Raw genomic sequence first — 22,179 nt, forward strand, 5'->3', positions numbered from 1 at the left:
GTTAACTTCTCAGTAAGCATTTGCTTTTATTTGGAATTTTATGCTACAAATATTGCATAACAGACTGAGAACTTGCCACTTAAACAGTTAACATAATGAACATTTAAAATGCAGTATTTCACAAAAAAGCTTATCAGCTATGAACATGTACTAAGTTCTCACATTTTGTATCAATTATAAATTCAGAGAACTATACCTGTTAAAGTGCACATTTTACATTCAGCATTAAAATAGATAAGGCACTTCAGTTATTAAGAGATAAAACTGTTATTAACAGGGTTAAACAACTTGATTAAAATAAATGAATAACTATTGCTCATCTGCATTGTAGATGATTATTTTTTCCTTCACCAGAACAGCAATCTCTGCAGGGCAGGAACATTGAAAGAAATGATTGATTCCCCTCCAATATTTACTGAGTAAATAAAAGCAACAACAACATAGGAACAAGCAGGGTTTTTTCTGCTCTGTTAAGCAGGGATGACAGCACCTCATGTCCTAGCTCAGGTTCCAACTGACAAAAATGCAACTGTATTGCAGGCTTTTCGGAAGAAAACAAAATCTGTATTCAGAATATGAATGTAGGAAAATAACACTGCATGTCTTCAGACGATTCTATCAAGAGGCCCAACTTTAGAAAAGTCCTACATACCAACACCCCCTTATAAATTTCTAGGGAGATCAACACAGACAGCAACAAGGCCAAAATAGAAATTGGATTCTGCAGTTTCTGTAAACATAATGTTCTGGTTTGTTCGCTGCATAAAGGCGTAAAGCAATACAAAAGAACAGTTAACCCGGAAGAAAAGCTTTCTTCTATAGTTTCAAGAGTCCTTTTTGTTTACTTGTGTCAGGTGTCAAGCGTTAACTTCATACGCAGGTGAATTTGGAAATCATACTTTAAAGGCCCCAGAAATACTTTCAAAATAATCATGCAAGTCACCTTGAAGAATACACAGTTGAACATTTAGGACAAGTTATCAAGGTGTAGATCCAAGTAACTCTTCAACTTCCACACAGCTTAGTATTCCAATGCTTATTGTTTGTTGTGTCAAAAGACAAAACTTGTTCTGTTATTCACTTGTATGTTATAGGAAGCACTGCACAGGACCAACATCAGAGAAAGACGAGTGTTCAGTAAAAGACTTCACCTCCACCTTCAGCATTCTGTATTCTTTTTAACTTCTGTCTTCAGCACGACATCAATTTCTTCATAAATAGCTCTGAAAGAAGAGGAACAGGGCAACTCCTACATCACAGTTGTTTCAGTTCGACAAAATGCACGAATAAAATCCTGCTCAAGCATGAACTGCCAAGAGCTTATTAGTGTTTCCCTAACAGAGTAGCATCAGTTGCAGGATGCCCAGGTTTCCATGGAAACAAAGAGCCAATCCTGTGGTGCGTCTGTGATTATACATTTAATGAGATACCTCTGGACATCGTCACTTTTGATGAAATAAGTTTGGGAACAGGACTGCAAAACCCAAATGGCAAGCATACTACATGGCATGCAATTACTGCACTAGTTAATAAATAAATAAAGCTTAGTTAGGTTTTTCTACCTCAGAATTCGATGGTTCCTCAGAAATAAGTTTGCAATTTACTGGTAGAAAGGAGAGTTCTGCTATACGTTTAGTTTCGTATTAGTTTTCTGACTATTTGGCCCTCTGGAGAGTCCCAGCATCCATTCCCTTTTGTAGCTTATATTTAAATTGAGGATTTTCTTGATATGCAATAGAATAACATTCTTAAAAATCACGATTGCTGTGGTTACCTTGCTCCAGAACTACCTGTGCTGAAGTGTCAATCAGCTTCCTCCACCAGGACCCTTACCATGTTTTATTCACCTTTTCATATCACTGAATAGGATTTTCGTAGATCGTTTTTGACACAGCATTACTCCACCATTTTTAGAGATGCTGTTCAATGAACACACCATAGGAGTTTATTCCTTAATTGATTATGCCAGAAATATTGGAAGAAATGTACAAAATGCAGCCACTCTCATTTACATTAGCGATCCAGTTGGTCAGCTAACTCAGTCTAAATAGCGTGGTCTGTTTTCTCACTCAGAAGAAAAAGCCATCTCAGAAGCCTTCTCGCCTTTGGCACCTAAGAAAACTATTTTAAAAGTTACTTACTCAGTGGGAGCCAAGGGATCAAATTCCATTATCTCATAGTAATGAGGTGACTGTGACTTGTTCTTTGATGCAGCTGAAGAATAAACACAGGCAGATAAATGCAGATTTAAATGTAAATGAAAAGCATGCTTACTGCATGTTGCTTTTTTGTATCTTCCTGAAAGTAGGAGATTATCTTCTATGTATCTAGTTGCTTTAAATGCTAAAATGGACATGTCTAAGAGCAGCCATGAGCAATATGAGATTTTGTCAATGTTTGTTGCTGCTCCTAGTCTTTAACAGCCATTATGTAAAGCCCTTAAGTTCTAACAAGAAAAATATATCTCCATGGAAGTTAGCTGGTGTGCAGTATTTATTACCTGCTGGTGATGGTCCATTTAATGATGTAGAATGTCCAGTCTGCAGATTTACTGGACTCAGAGGCACTGGGCTTAAAAGAGTCGCCAACTAAGGACATCAAGCAAAAGAGTGCATAAACAGATTGTTCTGTGAGAACTGCTTTGACTTACGTAACTGCTGACTTCTCTTTAGACTCTCAGACTATGACAGGTAAATTCTAAGGTCAACAGTTATCAAACTAATTAATCTCCATTTTCCACAAAAAAGTTCAAAACATCTTTTAGCGTTATCTATAGCACATTTGTATAACTTATGTCTGTGTAATTTGTTACATTACACAGACTCAAAGACCGCAGTATTCACAATACAGGTATCTGCTTTTACTCGTGGTTTAAAATAGGGAACACGCGTGTGTGTTTGGGGACTGCTTCTCATCTTTTCTATTTCATACTGCCTATCACAAAATAGCATTCAAATTCATAACATTATCTCAAAGCCCCTTCGTATTCTTTCCATTCCTTCTGTCATGGGTGTTTTGTCTGCAGCATATGCCATTTGTCCTACAGTGTACTTGATTTTTAAGTGTTTGGGTTTTTTGGTGGTGTTTTTTTTTGTTTGGTTGTTTTTTTTTTTTTTTTTTAATATCTTATTTGACATAGGAAATACACCAGAGTAATTAACGGCAGCCGGAGAAGATCTCAGCTTGCTTCACAGAGCAAAACACACTCTTGCTTCACAGAGCTTAAACACAAATAATATAGCAACTGCTTTCTGCAAACTCCCCTGAGATTGTGCTGGACCCAAGAAAATAGGCTTTCAGATTCGCATCTGTGGTATCAAAAGAGGAAAGTTGGCCTGGTCACCAAATAGAGTGTTCCCTGATGTATGGAGAAGGGCCACAGAATAGATCTTTGTATCACATTTGGACAGTAGTCGGGGTAAATCCAAACAGTTCTCATTTTGACAGTTGCCAGCAAAGAATGATTATTCTGAACATGAGTGTTACTCACATTGCTATATGAATGTCCAGCTGGGTTGCTCACACTATTGTTTTGTGCTTCAGTTGCAAATCTAGGAGAGAGTAATACATTGAAAGTAACTGAGAAACTATCAAAACTGTATATTCTGATTGTTACATTATTTTTTTGCTGGTCTGTCTTTATGTCACAACTGAGAGCAGCATGGGCAGGTGGACCAGTGTCCCATTCGCATAAAAGGCGGGGAACTACAAGGAAACCTCTCCTATCTTAAACTCTTCTTACTGACCTGTACAATTCTTCTGTTCCTCCCTTTCACTGCAGCACTGGCTCAAGCAAAAAGTCATATATATCTCAAGTACGTTTTGACTCTTGAGATAAATTCCTGTCTATGACTAAAGAGTACTGCAGGAGTAGTGTATTTTTAAGCATGTTAAGCCATGTCTAGCACACAGGTAGTTTTCACTTGTTTTACTAGTGTGTAAACCAATGTGTAAAAGTAGTAAATCTGTGTTCTCAGAGCTTTCTATAAACTCATTAGATGAATTACAGAGTACTAATACCTCTGAAGATCTGTTATCTGTTACCATTTCTTGATAAGAGATTACTCACGGGAATTGCTGAGCTTTTGCAGTAGTTGCTAAATCTAGCTGTGGATAAATTGATGGATGATGCCTGTTTTTATCTTCAGGGTGTGCAGATATGCAATCTGAAATTCAAAGCAATAATTAATAATCATTTAAACATTATTAAGCAAATGTTAGTTACTTGTACCATGAACATTGAAAGGGTAGAGTTTTGTTTGGAAGGCATATAAAGAATCTGAAACGAATTGCTGTTTATCACATGAAAGGCAAAATTTTAATAATGCTGAGAAGGTTTTAGATGCAACGTATTTACGTCCTTAAAACGTCAGAACGACATCAGTAGTGCTATACATGGTAGATACCACTTAAAACTCCTTTTGCTATTTCTAAAAGATTAAAATGGAATTACAGGCATTTATTCTGGGCAGGACATTCTCACCTTTAACTTCAGTATACGGACTCCCCTAGAGTGGATAAAGGAGGGGCTTCTGCAAACAGTAATTCAGGGTACCCAAGTTAGGAGCTTTACTCACTCCTCCGACTATGAAAGAAGTCTAAAGTTAGGAGGAGATGAGTACCTTTCTCGAAGTGAACTGTTTCTAACACCAAGTGCCTCCCGAAAAAACCTTAGAAAAATCAAGAGGGCATGAGAAAAGTGTGTCTGTGTTTCTTTCTTCCAAGCCTACAGAACAGGCAACTACCACAATGTTTTACAGGCTTCACTGTAATAGAAAACAGAGCATGTTCTACTGTTCAAATTTATGTAATGGGGGAAAAATATGATTGCTTCCCACCGTAAACAAATTACACGGAACCTTACACTATCTTCCATTTTTTCCTATGTACACACATCAATTCTCCTTGTAAGGAGATTTAAGAAACATCCTTAAAGTTAAGGAGTATCTTTGTTTTCTTTCTTAGAAGGAGCATCTTGATTCCTCCACTAAGCTCTTGTTGGTTTGCTTTAGGAATCCCGACTGCAAGGGAAATGTGCATTCATCACTTACTAAGGCCTGAAGGAGACGCTGCAGAGTCAGTTTGCACCACTGTTGACACAGGAGATGGAGAATCTAAGGAGAGGTCAAGTAGATCACTTGAGGGAGCAGATGGCTGTTTCCTGTACAGCTTAACATTTGAAAAGGAATAAAGTTGTTTGAGTTTTTTGTTTTGGTTTGGTTTTGTTTGGTTTGGTTTTTGTTTTTTAAAAAAGAACTTGTATCATTTTAAACAAATTGCTATTTTCACAGAATATAAACACTTAAAATCATAATACTAAAAATTGGCAAGTATGAGAAAAAAACAGGATTACTTTTTTTTTTTTGGCGTGAAAGACAGCTAATGAAACAAAAAATGCTTTCCAGAAAAGATCACTTTCAGCAAGGTTGCTATTTCAAAAAATTAAGGAAAACAATTCCGAAGTAGGCAATAGGACTCAATTCTAAAAGGCAACTGTGAGCTTGTTTAGATACAGGTTTGATACCGATTTTCTGATTGATTCTGTAAAAGTATTTTCATGCTACTTATTTATGTTATTAAGGTTTGACACATACTTAAGGAGATTGATTTTTTTCAGTCCTGTTTTGGATAGGAAAAGTTCAAAATCACAACAATGTTTCCTAGAACACAGAAAAGGGTTCCCTTTGATTTTCCTGTGAATGCGTTAGAATTAAAAATGTAGCCAACCAAAGATTTCAATAAAACCACATGCTTGAATCATATGGGTTTGGTCACACCAGATTAAATATATAAATATGATGCATTTTAAACTTGGAGACTTCTGAATAATATAAAAATGCACAGACTGCACCATTTGGACTATTAACTAATCCAGCAGTGCATCCATCAAGCAAAAACATCCACCTACATAACCAGAATGTAGTAATAGTAGCTTTTCAAGGAAAACAAGATCGTCTTCTACCTTTTTTTAATAATTGTCAGCTGTATTTCAGCATTCACAATGCAGTCATTTTCATATTGAGTCCTAGATGACTACACAATTATGGCTTAGCAGAAACTGAAACATGTGCAAAACTACTTTGGGCAATATAATTAACCACCATAATTATCAATCAATAAAGGATAGTCATTAAAGATTTGCTACAAGCCTTTATTCACAATTCAGAAAAAGCTTTAACTCAAAAAAAAGTCTCAGTAATAGTGAATTCTGACAGTGTAATAGTGTTTCAGTCTATAAATGCTTAACAGAGGACAAATGAAAAGAAACATTATGGTTCCTCATTTTGTATATGGCAGATAATAGTGCTTAGCTGTAGAGGTAATAAACCAGCATTTGAATAGGTATCTCTCGCTCTCTCATTTTTCCTGACCAAGCCTCCCTCTTAGATTTGACATTATTTGCTTCTTTAGTTACATGAATTTGCACGAAATTCTGCAAGTGAGACTTCAGAAAATCAGTAAAAGTAGTATCAGCCTGGTGTGTCCTGTACCTCTCAACTAGAGAATAAAATTCCGCATGCATCAAAAGTGTATTTTTCACAATGAACAATGGACGTTTACAGTCCTGCAGTTCATGAGTTCATCTATAATTACTCACCTCTGTGCGTTCACGTTGTATTCTCTGATTCTCCAAAAAACGAACTCTGTTTCGAGAGAACCTGTCGGAAGTTGCAGAGTTAAATGTGCATTCTGACATTTCTGTGATGTCATTCATAGGAATATGAAATCAGTTATAATCAAAGTTTGATTATCAAAAGACTCCAGAGGCACCAAACGAGCACTACAGGTGCTTTTCTCCGGGGCACTTGTCTCTGCACTAGCAATTTGACTCGCTCTTCTCCAGGGCTGTGGTCCTCTGATCACCTATACTAACATCAGTTAGTTGTTCTTGGGCTCACTTTTGGAGACAGCCATCTGTTTCTTCCAAAACAAAAACCAAGGCGCAGCTGACAATAAAGTTTGCCTCTGTTCATGCCAGACAGGTAACTATGAACACACACTGTGCCAAATCTGGCTCCTTCTGACCAGAACACTCTTCCAACTGAGTCCCAGGAAGCCGCCTGTCCTCAGAGGTCCCCACATTCCCTCATGCCATCTCTAGACAAACCAGACGCCTATTCTGGGACACAGCCCTCTCATTAGTTCAGGCATTTGAAATAATTTAAAAAAAAAAAAAAAAGGAAACCAGAAAATCCACCTGCATAAATATTTATGTACTGGGAGTCATAACAGTGCTACACTGGGTCCAGAGAAGACCCAGTCAAGTGATATTCAGCATCCATAAGATCAAGCCGTTTCAGAAGCAAGAGCCCTAAGCGGCATAGACATGTTGTCTGCACAACTGCATTTGCTATTCAGGGTTACCATACTGGTGAAGCCCACAAAGATAGCATATATGCAAGGAGGAACAGAAATAAAAAAAACTTTCCAACTGCAGAAGTTAAATATTTATCTGAAATACAGGAAGAACCGAAAAGTTGCGAGAGCCACTAGAGGGAGTCATGGCTACATACACGAGGCCAGTTTATTGCACAATGGTGATTGCTCCTCATTTAATTTGGACTCTATGTTAATAATCAGAAACAGAGAATGCAGCATGACTTGTCTTCAAACAATACACATAGCATGAAACAGATGTAGCTAGTTAAAATCAGTTTGTCCTTTACAAACCTCATTGTTCAGAGGGAGTTTCAAAGAATAAATCTTCTGCAACAAACATTAACCAAATACATTTTAATACTTATCAACTCTAAAGTGCAACGCATCTGCGCCCAGGAAGACTCATTACATACAAACCATAACATTACAGTACTAAAACGCAGTAGTTTTCTGTCCAGTTTCACAATGGCCAATTAATTGCTCCTTCAGTCACCAGGTGAGTCTTTCATAAGGAATTTATTGAATTATACCCACAAGCTACTATTCGTAGTTCAAGAGGTTCTTGACCTTGCCCGTATCCATCAGTTGTAACAAAAATGTAAGCCCACATCTGACTTCAGTGGATTTACAGAAGCTGAACAGCATTCTATTTTTGCTTTACTAAAATGAAAAACTTCCTAAGCAAGAAGTGAGCACACAATTCTTTCAAGGCAGTTACTGTAAAATACGCTAACACTGCTGTAGACATAAGATTTAAGGATAAATGAAAACTAAATGTTGTAAAGATTAGGCCCAAAGTTTGTACCATGACACTTAAAAGAATTAGTGATATTTTCAGTGCAGCATTCAGAAGAGGTTTAAAAAGAAGAGATGACTAAACTCTCTAAATCTGCTAAATTTAATAATGAACCACTGCACTTGATGCACAATGATTTCTAGAACATTTCTTAGCCATGGAGGAGATAAACTACTTAACATGGAAGGCTAGTTCCTGTTAAACCATAATACTCTCCATGAGTATACTCACCGTGATATTTTTGAGGATAATACTGGAATTTTGAGTTTAAAATTAATTTCAGTTTTGCTAGCATCTGGTCATGCTACCAATGACATAACAGACAAATACGCAGGATGTCAACGCAAGCACTGCGGTGCTTCCATGCGTGGAAGAAAGAAACATTTTCTGCTGTAAGACAAGTAGACCAGCATGTTTCAATCCAGTTGAGAAAAGCAAGCGACTCTCTTAAGTACGCGATGAGGCAGAATGCTATTCCATGGCCAATTTCTGCGGTAAAGCTGTCAAAGTTGTTTAGAAAGGAGAACAAGTATTCTTCCCTGGACGCATATACACTTAACAGAGATAAGGACCATCACCAGTATCAAAGGGTTTGTAGCAGACTGATGACAAATTCACTGTGCAGTACCAAAAAGGAATGTCAAACTCCAAAGTGATTTTTGTTTACGTGCCTCCATCTGATTTCCTGTCTATGCTGTTAACTTGTTTTATCCCATTCTAATGGTTTTCTAACAACCTTTATGAACCATTTCTGAAGTGTTTAAGGGAAGGCAAATACATAATTTTCTCTTTTTGCCATCATGTTTCTTTTCTGGATTTAAGGATAAAATCTGTCTCCTTGGGGAGGATCAACATTAGATGTAGGGACCGCCGATGTCCATTAAGTGCACTTCTACAGTTAGGATACCAAATGTGAGGAGAGAGGCCCCAAACTTACCTTTCATGTCCCAGGAGGACATTATTCAGATCTTCATTTACTTGTATTAACTCAACTATCACATCTTCATTCTCCACTGTCACCAACAACTCCATGATCCTCTCCTGCATCATCCGACAGGTCTTATAGAGTTTCTGCCCGAGGCAGGGGAAGGGGAAAAAAAAAAAAAATCATAACTGTGGTCTCCCAGTTTGTCAGTTCTGGAGAAGAACGATAAGACACTTGAGCGCTGCAGACTCATGGGTAACACTCCTTAATTTATACAAACCGCACGCATACCGAACATTGCAAATAGCATAATTTTCATGTCTTTGATCTCTGCAAGAGATCTTTGACAACTCCTATCATCACAGCCAGCATTTCTACCCCTACCCAACCCCTACCTCTTGACCCACCTTTATTTCTAAAGATATATCTGTCTCTAAAGTCTAAATTACAAATTGCAAAATAACAAAGACCCTTCTGGGTGATGCAGAGCAAATTTGATTTGATCTTGTTTGAAGCTGATTAAACTCAGCAGGATACTTCGCATGGATGTAATGGATGTGATCCTGTTCAACGTCTGCTTGAAGAAAAGACAATAGTAGTCTGAAGGACAGAAGTGCTCTGTGACGCAAGTGTCTAGCTCTAACTATTCCTCTAAGTAGGGAAGTTTGGATACACTTAATCTATGCGCTTTTTGAGAAAGTAACACAAACCTAGCAGAATCAGCTGATAGGAGAATTATGAGACTTTATTGAGCAGAATTTTGCATTATTGCCAGTTGAAATGGAAGACAGTTTATTTATATTCCTCTTCACTGCAGATTTTGCATGTTCAAAGAAACAAACTCTTTAGCAACAGGAACTTCAACTCAGCCAACTTTTTTTTCCCCCCACAGTGCATTTGCAAATGCTGGCTGGCTCCGCTTAAGGAAAAAAAAAAAAAAAAAGGAGGGGGGAAAATTACTCTATTTGCATACTGCTATTCAGAAATTGCTCTAGTATTATTTTCAAAGTGATCTGATTTATCCTCAAAAAACATATACTTCATGTAAATAAATTACTGTATTTATGTAAAAAGAAATTTTACACCCCTTTGCCAAATCTGCAATAAGGATTAGAGTACTGTACCTTTCCGTACTGTATCTTCATAACCCAGGATAACACACACAAAAATGTATTCAGTTTAATGTCTGTAATTAAATTCAAAATCTCTGCAACTCCACACTTTACTACCTGATCTGCATTTAAAAAAAATGTGTATTTCTTATGACTCCATTATACAGGCAGACTAGCTCCTTTGTAAATATCAATATTCAACAGAGAAGGAAATTGAGACACTCATTTCAAGCACGGATTTGCTAGGCTTTGCTCCTACCCACAATGATGCATGCACTCTTATGTTCTGAAAACTGGAATTTTACAATGATGGATTATCAGCTGGTTGAATAACAATCATCAGCAATTCCAGTGAATTTGTGCTAATTCTTACCAGCTGATGATCTGGACCCAAATTCCTGCATGTTCATCAAGCACGTCTATTCATTATCCAGCACAAAAGTTTGTTACTCTTCTTGGCTGACACTGAGCTTTAGCTATTCTTTAACTACTGGTACTGGTCAGCACAATATTTCAAGTGAGATCTGCTATCTTAAGCCTTGTCCAAAAGTGGGTGGAGAAAGGGAGGAGGCTACAGAACTGAAAATATGTTGCACTGATAACGTTTACCCTGTTACAGTTTTTATTAAGAGACTCCAGATAATCAGGACTGAAATTAATGTCTCCAACTCACTCAAAGCCTAAACAAGCGGCTCTATTTTTAATAAAGGACTTTGGTCTCTGATAACAAAAGCCTAATCCAAGCAATCCAGGTACAGTTACAAACAAAAGGGAACATGAAACATTCTTAAAGGAAAAGGCTAGCCATGCTTGATGCTTTATACCACTCAGTGCACAGGGGAAAAGAACAACAGTGAAATTAACATAGAAGGAACGAGTTTTTAGTCACTCTCCCACAAATGGGAACTCCACACCCTGTCCTCAAACTTTTGCCAACAATTTTATTACTGGGAGTGTCAATAAGAATCCACTGGTTTACTGTGGGCAACCTAATCTGTGCGCCCACATGCAGAAGGGCCGTAGTAGGAGACAGGAAATGAAAGACATCGTTTTCCTGTTTCGCAACCAAAGACACTTACCTTGTCATGGACTGGACAGAGGTGGCCAAGTATATTAAACCAGCGTATTCTCCTACCTGGGATATCTTTCGCTGGTTGGTTAAATCGTCAAGGCCAGTTTGCACCTTGGCAACCTCCCTGGTGGCAGTACCACTACAGAAGTGAAGTATTGTGCATAGAACAGCCATAGATTAGCTGGTGGTGTCCAGTGCTGGAACAACCTATACTCAAATCCTTTAGTGCAGGCAAAGCAAGCCCCCTGCAATCTATTGCTACAGCTGTTTGCCTTGCCTGTATTTAAAGTCTACTCTGCTCAGATCCTTGCTTCACAGGCCCTTCCTCCTTGGACTTATAGCTCCACAGATCTCTGCAAAAGAGACAGTGTTGGAGACGCGAGGAATTTCCAGGGGAGCAAAAACCACTGAGAGCTTGCGTCCCTCTCCTATCTGGTTCTCCCAGACCAGCAGCGCTGCCTGTCATTAAAGATGACAGTGGCAAACTGCTGCTCTCTCTCCACATCTCACCTCCAGTTGTGAGCCAATCCATAAATGGACACAGCTGAACAGCACGGCCTTGAGGGCAAACCAACAGCACCCAACGAGGGTTCCTTGCAAAGGAAAAATTCTCCACTGGGCAACAGAAGCACACCGAAGGCTTGCAAAAATTAGATCAGTTCTCCAACACATTTAACGCTGACAAATTACCAAAAATGCTTCCTCACCATAGAAGTTCGGAGGTCAGTTTAGAAACAGAAGGATGTGATAAAAGCTTTTTAAATTCTTGCAGACAATATGAAACAGAAAAACGTCCATTGACATAGGTCACTATTGAAATGCTAAAGTAATACTGCATTTTTGATTTCTAAAATAGAAAATACAGCACAAGCAAGTAGAAGAAATGACATCACAAAGCAAGAATGTCTGCATGTTCACTGTCAAATCTAAACTGGACTATTGCAATACACTTCCCTCAGGCTACACTTTAAGGGCATGTGGATTCATCTATAGCACAGCCAGCTCCCAATCTTCGAGGTCACGCACATAAAATCAATGTTTCATATTCTTCACTGGCCTTCAGTCTGCCTTTAAGGTACTGGTAATAATAAAGAGAGCACTGAAAACTCCAGGACAGATAAGAGAGAGAGAGACTGTGTCATCATCTATTTTCCCCACAAGGCAACTGCGTTCAACTGGAATGTTCTCGGGGCTGTTTGACAGAACATGCTTAACAGAGAACGCTCCATTATGAAATTCCTTTGCCCTTGGAATTCCCTAGAGCTTAAATTTGCATTGCAAGCTGTATTGTCCTTTCCTGACTATCTAGATGTCAGGGGAAGGTGAAGGCAACAGGAGAAAGCTGAGCAAAACCAGAGATAGAAACCTGTTGTTGGATTCCATATGGCAATCTGAATCCAGATGTTACAAGAAAGGATACAACATATTTTAAAATCAGCTTTGACCAAACCAAACGAATTGCCCCTACCAATGAATTATTGCATACCTGTAAAAGATTCATATCATCCGGGTTTTCAGAGCCAGGAACATTTTCTTTTAATATTGATGACATGACTCTCACATTCATTTTTGCCATATCCAGTTCACTGTACAGTTTCCCAATCTGTTGAGTTCAACAGGGCAGAATATTGTGTAGGTGAACAGAGTGAGCAGAATAATTCTTACCTCTAATACGTACTTTCTTCCCCATTAGGTATAGTATGGGCCTAATTAGCATTATTTTACTCCGGTGACATGCCATGAAAATGAATAGAATTAGCTCAGCTTTTATATGTGCATCAAACCAAGATCCAAGTCTGATAGTACTACTCGTTTCCTTACAGTTAATCCCTCTCACTAATGTTACTGTTACTCTTTTTAGTCACCTACAGGCCAAGCAGGAATGGAAGTGAACTGTCCTTTCCCTTCTGCTTTTTAGAATAATCTCACACAAGCCTTATGCAAAAATAAGCTTGGCTTTCTCACTTATCTTTGAAGTAACTTTTATCAATTTGCATAACAACATCCTAAGAGATTGTTAGATATTCTCATGCTTGAGTAAATGATCCCACTTTCTGGTTGGGGTACAGCCTGGCATTTATTGAACTCACTTCTGCCTACTTTGCTTTGGCACACCACCATATAAAACATCTTTGGGAGAATGGGAGAACCTAAAGGGAGAACCTAAACCCACAAATATAGAACTATGCCCCTTGAACTGATGGTCCCTTCTGTGGTCTATGCACCCAGGTTGTCGAAATCACACATTACCAGTACATTTCAAGTGGAGCCCCCCCCTCTAAACCTGTAGTACTGCACCTGCTCAGGAGTCAACAATAATGTTGGGCCTGTGGGAAGAGGCAGTAAAGAACGTTTTGCAGGACTAGCAGAAGATGGTGATGACTTTGTAGAAGGCTGAGATGACGTCTGTGGAAAGACAAAAGAGCAGAGCTTAGGTTTAACAAAAAAATTGAAGCAGACATCTAGATAAGAGAGCTGCAAAACATCTTTATCAGACTAGACAACTGGGCATTAGCTTTCTCATAATCAATGCTCCCAGGGAATTTGTTGAGCCAGGTTTATTTACAAAAATAAATCTAATGGCTATTTTGTAATGAAATGAGGCTTGGAATTCAGGTATCTTTTAAATGGGTTTGCAAGTAAATTCTGTCACAGGATAAAGTGGAAACGGCTAAGAATAGGCGAGCTCCTTGAACTCTTAAGCCATCTAACAGCCAAGAGTCCTTCCCAAAGTGCCACTGCAATTTTACAATGACGGATAATTTAGAATTTGGAAGCAATGGAAACGTTGGGGGGTTAAGTCTGGGTCTCTACAGAAGATGAACTACAAAGGCCTTGAAAAGCTGGAACACTTCCTCTGTGGAAAGCTTCACTTGCATTTGAACTGACTGCTATCAAAAAAACCCCAAACAAATCCAAAACCCAACCTGCACAAGACTACAGACTTCAAGTCCTTCACTTCCTAGACACTGAGCTAAAAATTGTGTTCAGGTCTGCTGTTGCTGAGATCAACAGAAGGTTTGCCACTGATTTTAATTTTCAGATACATGTGGTACACAGAATCTTCTTTACTGTACTTGGTGAGAAAAAAAATTGTCTATTGAGAGCATTCTCCACACAGCTTGATCAACCAACCTTTACATAACCTTTTGTACACTCCACTATTCAATCATCAAATCAAACTCAGGATAAATCTGAATCATTCCTGTCTGCACCGATTATAGACATCTAATTCTGTAATTGCAAGATTGCACCCAGTGGTGGATGGCTTTCACACTTCCCAAAACACTTGTGCAAACTCTGCTAATAGAAAAAAAAATCTGGAAAGAATGCCTTTAAAACATGTACTGTATTTTCAGCTCAGTAAATGCTCAAGCCATACTTATATTTCATGTCCTAGATGATACACAATGATACCTATGACATATACTTAAATAACATTTATTGTGTACAGGCTGTGCAAACAGCTGGAGAGATATATAGACAATAATCTTTTCTCACAGATTTCTACCTCTCTTGGTTTAATTTTAAAGACAGATAATGCTCATAATTCTGAACAGTACATGTTTTCGTGAAAATCTTACTCATTTTAGTTGAGGCCTTCAGAAGTCGCGAAGTTTGGAGCACTCAGCTCTCATTCATTTTGAGGTAAACAGCGTGCCCAAATCCTTTACACACTTTGAAAGTCTCAAGAGATGCTCTCTTTTTCAGAACATATCCACCAATCTGTGGTTTGAAATGAAAACTACTATATAGGCCATATTTCTTTGTTTTTATCTTAGCTGTTGTAATTGAAACTGATTACTGCTCACGTGCTTAAGTAGGTTGGTCATATTCTGCCCTGGAGCATTTAAATTAAAAAAAAAATCAAAACAAACACACCTTCTTTGTCTACAGAGCTCATAGAATTAACACATCCTGTTTCTGATTTACAATGGTTAATGAAGTATCCTTGTGTATCCCCACCTTAGGTCCCCCTCTGCTGGTGTCAGAACATGGAAACTCCACTCCTTTCTTCAGCAATTCTAGATAAACTTCTTTTACTTCGCTCACATCCACCATTCCTTGGAAACCTCGGGCCCATGTCTGGTTTTGAAATAACAGGAACAATAACAGTCACAGAAATGGACAGTCAGTGGGTCAGACAAGCCCTTCTGAAACATGTGGTCCTAAAGGCAGGTCACGCCCTCCATCCACTCCAGCTAACTCCATTCAAAGCAGCGGGAACCACAAAAGCTCCAAAGTTACCTCTCATCCTGCTTGCTGAGTGCAACCACAGAGGGAGCACATACACAGACTGGGAGGGGAATATAAAAGGTGGAGGTTGACAGTTTTCCAGTTCTCTCCCTTTGTCTTCTTGCATGAAGCAGGAGCAGCAGTAACAAAGTCTGCTTTAGGAAGAGGTTCCCACGTGTATGTTACAGTACAGAAATCATTAAATGTTTACCATATAGCAGAGACACAAACACTTACTGTTTACTCTAGACTTACCATGATAAAGGTCAAGATTTTCTCCTGCATGTCAATTGGCAGATTATATCTTGGATTCAGTAGTTTCACCAGCTTGTCTTTACAGAAATCTTTCTTCACAACTAAAGACTGGAATCTTGGGCCACAGTTCTCTATACACATGTCAAGCAGCTGCACAACACAAAAAGCTTCTGTTATACAGATACTAGGGAGAAAAAAAAACAACTTGACTGCTTTTGTTTCCTTTTGTTTAATTTGTTCCAAGGTGTTATGGGGAAGAGTACAAATGGATATGAACAGATTATTGCCAGCTATCTCACTAGAATGTCTGATGAGGTTACTACAGGGAAACAGTAGCTCACTGTGTGCACCATTATACCTACGCAATACAAAATGAGATGCGTTAGCCAGAGTTATACTATTTTTAACAGAGAAGTATGGTCACACTTGTTTCCGTGTCGTAGCAGTTACTGAACGTACGTTACCTTAATGGCATGAAATCTGTCCATAGCTTAAAAAACAACTTGTACAGATTCAGTAATAGAATTCACTCACTGCCTAGCACATAGGTACCCTAGTCTGACAGATTCTGAAGAGCTCTACAGGAGAAGAAAATAAGATTACTAAATGACTCTCTTCTAATCTGCCCTGTAAGTGAGAGACTAATGAAAAAATAGAAAAGAACAAATTCAACAATTCGGAGTACAAATTCTCCACACGTTTTAAAGGTCACATTGGTTTGAAACAGAATAGCTGAATTGTTCCAATTGTCAGATTCATCTTCACGAAAGAAGTCTACTTCCAAAACTCTGCTTGGAATGCTCAGAGAAGGATCCCTGCAAGCAACATATCTGCCCTATCAGATATAACAGTGTGTGATAATGACATAATACTTCTCCCTTGTACACCTGGAGGTGGCCGATTACAACTCCCATTTTCCAGAAGAGATATCAAAAGCTGTCACTAGGTCCCAGTCATCTGAAATCAGGCCAATACAAGTCTTGATAGGAAACTGGGGTCAGTCAGATCAGGTGCGGAATCAGGAACAGAACTCATCTTGCCTAGCTCAAATCTGGAGATTGACCACAGGACTACGATGCCCCATGTAGAGAAAAATGGTCATTCTTGTGCTTTTTGCTCTTCAACCGTACTTACTATCCCTTCCAATTTAAGAGGGAAGATGGAAAGGTGAAAGCAAAAGGTAGAAATTAACAAAAGTTTGCAAAATCTCATGGTTTTCGAGACAAAACTTCCCCCGAATCATGCAACAGACAAGATGCATTCTCAAAAGGGTACACAGATTTAAAGGACACTATGGTAATCTTGATAAAAGTAGGTTAAATATACTTTCAGAGCAGACTATATTTGACTAAGTTGAAACCATTTTAGTAACTCATTTTCTAGCCTCAGGACTTCGGGATTTTTCTTCCAGTGTGATCGGGAACTTATGGGAGAAGAGGTTTAAAACCAGAAGAAAATATATTGCTGAAATGAAAACAGGGTAGAACAAAGAGACACTGGCAGACTGCTGTGCAAAAAAATGAGAGATAATTACAAAAAAAAAATCTTGGCTCGAATCGTTATTTTTCATTTGAAAGAGTACATGAAACATATGCTAATAGGCCAAATCATTTGCCTGTGCAGTACTTCAAAGACGGTCTGTGTAAAACATTTTTAACCCAGTGCATGGGAAATTTGGTATGCTACTCCCTATTATTAATTCCCTGCTTAAGGGACTGAGTATTTACCCTCTGAATGAAAGTACTGAACTAATGGGCTAGATCCTCCACTCAATTATGCCCGTACAGCCCACTCACTTAGAGTGAAACTAAGCTGGTGTAAGAAAAAGAAGAATTTGACTCAATTATTTTTAACTGGACCATTCATGAACAAGCCACTTTCATGCTAATAACACCTTTCATTAGAACTTCAACATGGTTATTTATCGTTGCAAATAGGACTTCACCTTCCCAAGCAGTTCCACTGGAACAAATAGATCCAAGGTGGCCAAGTCAACCACTGCTCCACATAGCACAATGGACTCTCAATAGAAACATGTTTTAATAACAGAATGGGCAAATTAACTTCAACCAAACCATTAAACTTCCTCTAAATGACAGGCAGGACCTGAGAACTGCTGGAATTGACAGAGCTGCTATGTTCCAGGCTAGCTGATACCAGACATCCAGCTGAGAAAAGATCTGCACTGAGCAAAAAGGAGGGTGAATTGCACAATCAAAGCCCTCTGGTTCACCTGACAGCAACACAAAACTAAAATGATAGAAGGCATCTGAACAGAGGTGAAGACAAACTCTAAGGCAGAAACAAAAAGGGGAGGAGAAGTTGGTGGGGATAACAGAAAGTCAACTACATTCCTTATCAATAGAGACCTCACTCGGAATTCAGTAGGACTATCTGTTCATCTAAAGCAGCCAGGTATGGTCCATAAAGCTGTAATGAATGGATGTAGTCTGTGACGGATACTTCTCAGACCTAAGGCGAATGCAAGAAAACACAGATGAACAGTTTGCTTCTTCATACTTCTGACTTAAAGAAGTCATTAATCCACCTCCAGGATTACACTCTGCTAAACATATACTGATGTATACATGTACTAACCCCGTACAGTTTTTGAACAGCAAGACACTATTTCCAAGTGCCAGCGTTTAAAAGAAACCTGTACGAGCAGCTTTTTCAGCTGTCATTCATCAATTACAGTGTAGAGGCTATGTAGACTTTACCAAGATTCTGCATTTCAAAAATGTTAATTTTTCAGAAGTCTTGAATTTTTCAAATATGTATTAAAAAAAACATTGAAATATGGATTTCTTTTGCTCCCACTCAACGTCTTTTTCTTTTCCTGTTTGCCCATATGTACCATAAAGTGTAATAAAATTGACTAGGACTTTTTTGACTGAGGAGCTGGAGGGCTCCCTCATGTTTTTGTTTTTCAGATGCTCTGCTTTGTGAAATGTTAATTTAACAAAGGAAAAATCTGAAGGCCACATTTGCCATGCTAAAATTTTTTTACATACGAAAACTTACAGAGTATTAAAAGGAAAAACAGAAAAAAGCCCAAGGCAAAAAAAACAAACGCCAAAATTTAAATCTAACCAATGACTTCCTTTAAAATATTTTCCAACAATGTAATGCAGAAATGAAACAATAATTCCATCTTAAATTCCTGCCCGCTGCTTTGTATGTAAGAGAGTGTGTGTGTGTGTGTGGACACAGCTACAGAGAGGGACACATTCAATAAACTACTTCCTCATGTGCTGTTCAGTTCCTAAGACGTTACAGGCATCAGAGCCGGGGCACTGCAGTAAATGCTTTACAAAACCAAGGGAGATCTACGGAGACAACTGAACAGGTGTCTCAGCGTTCACTACGTAAACAGAGTTCACGTATCCAAAGTCTATTACTAATAAGTAGTCAAATAACACACACACTCTCTGTTGGATTCCTGCCTAGAAGTTCTAATCCTCTTGGCTCTGATTGCAAAATCACCACTGCCAAGCCTGATCTCTTGGCTTTATCAAAGACTGTGCATGAAGCAACTTCGTGGCCTGACACGCAATACACCTCGATCCACGTGTCTTCACAAGCACCAGGTAACTTCAGTAGATCAGAGTACATGAAGTCAAGCCATAACCAACACATTATACAGCTGGCACTCACCCTTCTTCCTCCAAGTAAATAAATAAGCATCTATGAGACAGAAGGAAGAAGACACTGTTGAGATTTAACACGTCTCGATAACAGAATCGGGGCTAACGCATGCCATCACGCTGCTTCAGATGAAGAGTTTCACATTTCACTGTGTGTGTATTCTCTGGGAATAAGCTCCTTAAGCAGTTTCATTAGAAAGATTAAATTCCAGCATTTCAAGGTTGAGTAAATAAAAGTGGATCAAAGTATACTTCAAAAGAAAAGTGATTTGTAGATCTGTTGCCTTCTTAGTTGTATCTAATGTAGGTAGGAGAGACAATTTGATGTAGAATGTCAAAACTGGAGGACCACATTTACTGTAGGAAACGCAGGCAATAACTTACAGTTCATCAAAGAGCCCTTATTTTTGTAGAATTTTTAAGAGATAAGAGGGGGGGCTTGTGTTTTAGGAATTGAAAATTATTTCTGTTTTCCATTTGCAATGATTTGCTGTTCCAATCTAAGCATTTCAAAATGGGAAGCAGGAACAATTTCATTAACGCAAGAACCCAAAACAGAAGACAGCACATAGAAAGATTGATTTGGGAATAAAGGAGTTAAAAGTCATAGATGGTCAGCAATGAGGTCATCAAAGGAAAGTTTTTACACCTGCTAAACTGATAGCAGTACTGGTAGAAAACCAGAAAAAGGAAAGGAGCCAGGGGCAGAGGGAGAGGCAAAGGATGGAAGCTCTTACCTAAGAGCAAAAGCAGCAAGAGAGAGAGTTGGAGGAAAGGCTGGCACTTACTTAACAAAACAAAACAAAAGATTAAGGAACTCAGGGAGAAGAAACCTGCAGTCAGAAAACAGAAACTGCGCCAAAAGGATATGATTGCCTGGCAGGCAGAGCTACATGTGTACATGCGAGTGGGTGAGAACAGACATGGAGAAGAGGCCTCGAACGGCAAAGAGACTGTGAGAACATGTTGACCTACAAGCACAATTGAAACCTGGTACACACTCCATCTCCGAGCAAATACAATGAGCTTCCAGGTCCACGTGATAAAGCTCTTCCTTGGATACACCTGAAACAAGATCCTTCTCCCACTTTTATGTTCTTGAGAGCTAAATTATAATGTCATCTTAGGTATATCTGCAGAATAAATACCCAAAGAAAGGCTCCTAAATCTAAGCACCGAGTTATTGTAACTCCAGTTGACTGTGTCAGATGTTCAGAAAAGGACCTAGGTGCACAAAGACTGTAGGAGAAAGCAAGCAGATCTGATACAGGATTGCAATCACAGTGGAAACACAGTGTTTCTGTTATGCAAAACACACAAAAAGGTGACTCATGAGACAGTGGAGGAGGAAGCCAGGAAAGAAGTGCGGAAATGGAATGAGCTGAAGGCATACATCGGTATGTTTAATACATTTATCTGCATCTCTAACTTGTCAGGGGACACTTGGGCAATTGCTAAGTGACCTACAATTTGACACTATCAATCACCCATCTTCCTTAATCACTGCTCAGCGCATATTGATATAGATAATGATTTTGCACAACAAATACCAAACCCATGAGTAATAGTACTCAGTGTAATGCAGACAGGCCTCTACAACCTCAAAAAAGGAAATGGTGAAGAAAATACTTCTAGACAAATAATGAAAGACACAAATCCCCAACAACTTAAAATGAGGATATCCTCTCAAATGAGGATATTCCAGCTACTCCAACCTTTAGTCATAACATCTGAATCTTATGTGGCTTACCCTGTGTCTTGCTCCCTTGCTTAACTCACCACTGTCACCCTTTCATTCAAGTTTCTCATTTATATGCAATAACGCTTACCTTTACAAAACAGCTATCGCACATCCCACCGCACTGCATATCAGGCTTAGTTTAACTAAGGTCAGTACCATAAGGTGAGTAACAGATTGGCCAAATGTAGCTTTTATGTAATATCCCAACCTCCGTATCTTTCACAAACAGGTGGGGCACTCACAGAGGGACAGTCAGTGGAGTAAATAAGAACTATACTACTTTTACGTAGTGCAGGTTTTTAAAAAAAAAAAAAAAGCAACAATAAATTTAAGAATTTGCGTCATCCAGGACTCTACGGAACGCCAGTAGACAATCTGATCTGCACTGTGGTAGTGCTGTACACACAAACAACAAAGACAGAAAACATCCTGGAGAGTTGTGTCAGTGATAATTTACATGCCACCTTATCGTTTAAAATGTTTTCCTTCTTAGTGTCTAATTAATATAAACATAGCTGTACTTACAGACAGGGTAAGCCTGATTTCCTTATGGTTACAGTTTTTTGAAAGCTTTTTCTTTAGCGCCTTAACTGCATCTTTAGGCCTGTGACAAGAAATTAAGTAGAAGAAGTTACCAGTGAAGTTGGACTGTTTTTCTAGTTCATAACTTCATCCAAGAGCCAAAAATACCGGCCTGAGATATGGGACCAAAATCATCTCTGTATTTACACCCACATAAAACTAGAGCAATTGCCCCATTGATTTCAACAAAATCACTTCAGCATTGAGCTAAAGTAACAAAGCAGTGAATCAGGTTTGTTACTGCAGACTGTGCATTACTTCAGAGACTTGTGCAGAGAAATAAAGTTATTCTCCTCTGCAGACTCTCTTCCAAAATTGTATTATTTCACCGTTGTACAATAGATATACTTATCTAGCTTTTATTGCTACGAAAGGGAACAACAATTGCCAGCTGTATCAAGAGTTGACTGGTACCTATTTTTCATGCATGATG

The 22,179-nt window shown here is 38.6% G+C and overlaps 1 protein-coding gene across 1 annotated transcript; it reads right to left on the reverse strand.

Moving 5' to 3' along the window:
• Position 1: 1 nt before the first annotated feature.
• On the reverse strand, positions 2-21,763 carry TOM1L1 (target of myb1 like 1 membrane trafficking protein). The gene is made up of 13 exons (XM_075169609.1): positions 21,690-21,763; positions 15,777-15,926; positions 15,252-15,371; positions 13,584-13,691; positions 12,772-12,888; positions 9,114-9,247; positions 6,599-6,659; positions 5,052-5,169; positions 4,070-4,166; positions 3,491-3,551; positions 2,501-2,588; positions 2,142-2,214; positions 2-1,223 (listed from the first exon to the last, which is right to left on the reverse strand). Exons 2-13 carry the CDS (start codon positions 15,915-15,917, stop codon positions 1,160-1,162), a joined length of 1,182 nt encoding a protein of 393 aa, XP_075025710.1. The 5' UTR covers positions 15,918-15,926; positions 21,690-21,763; the 3' UTR covers positions 2-1,159.
• Between the last annotated feature and the right edge of the window lie 416 nt (positions 21,764-22,179).

The sequence above is a fragment of the Calonectris borealis genome, chromosome 20 (genome assembly GCF_964195595.1).
Source record: "Calonectris borealis chromosome 20, bCalBor7.hap1.2, whole genome shotgun sequence".
Lineage (NCBI taxonomy): Eukaryota > Metazoa > Chordata > Aves > Procellariiformes > Procellariidae > Calonectris > Calonectris borealis.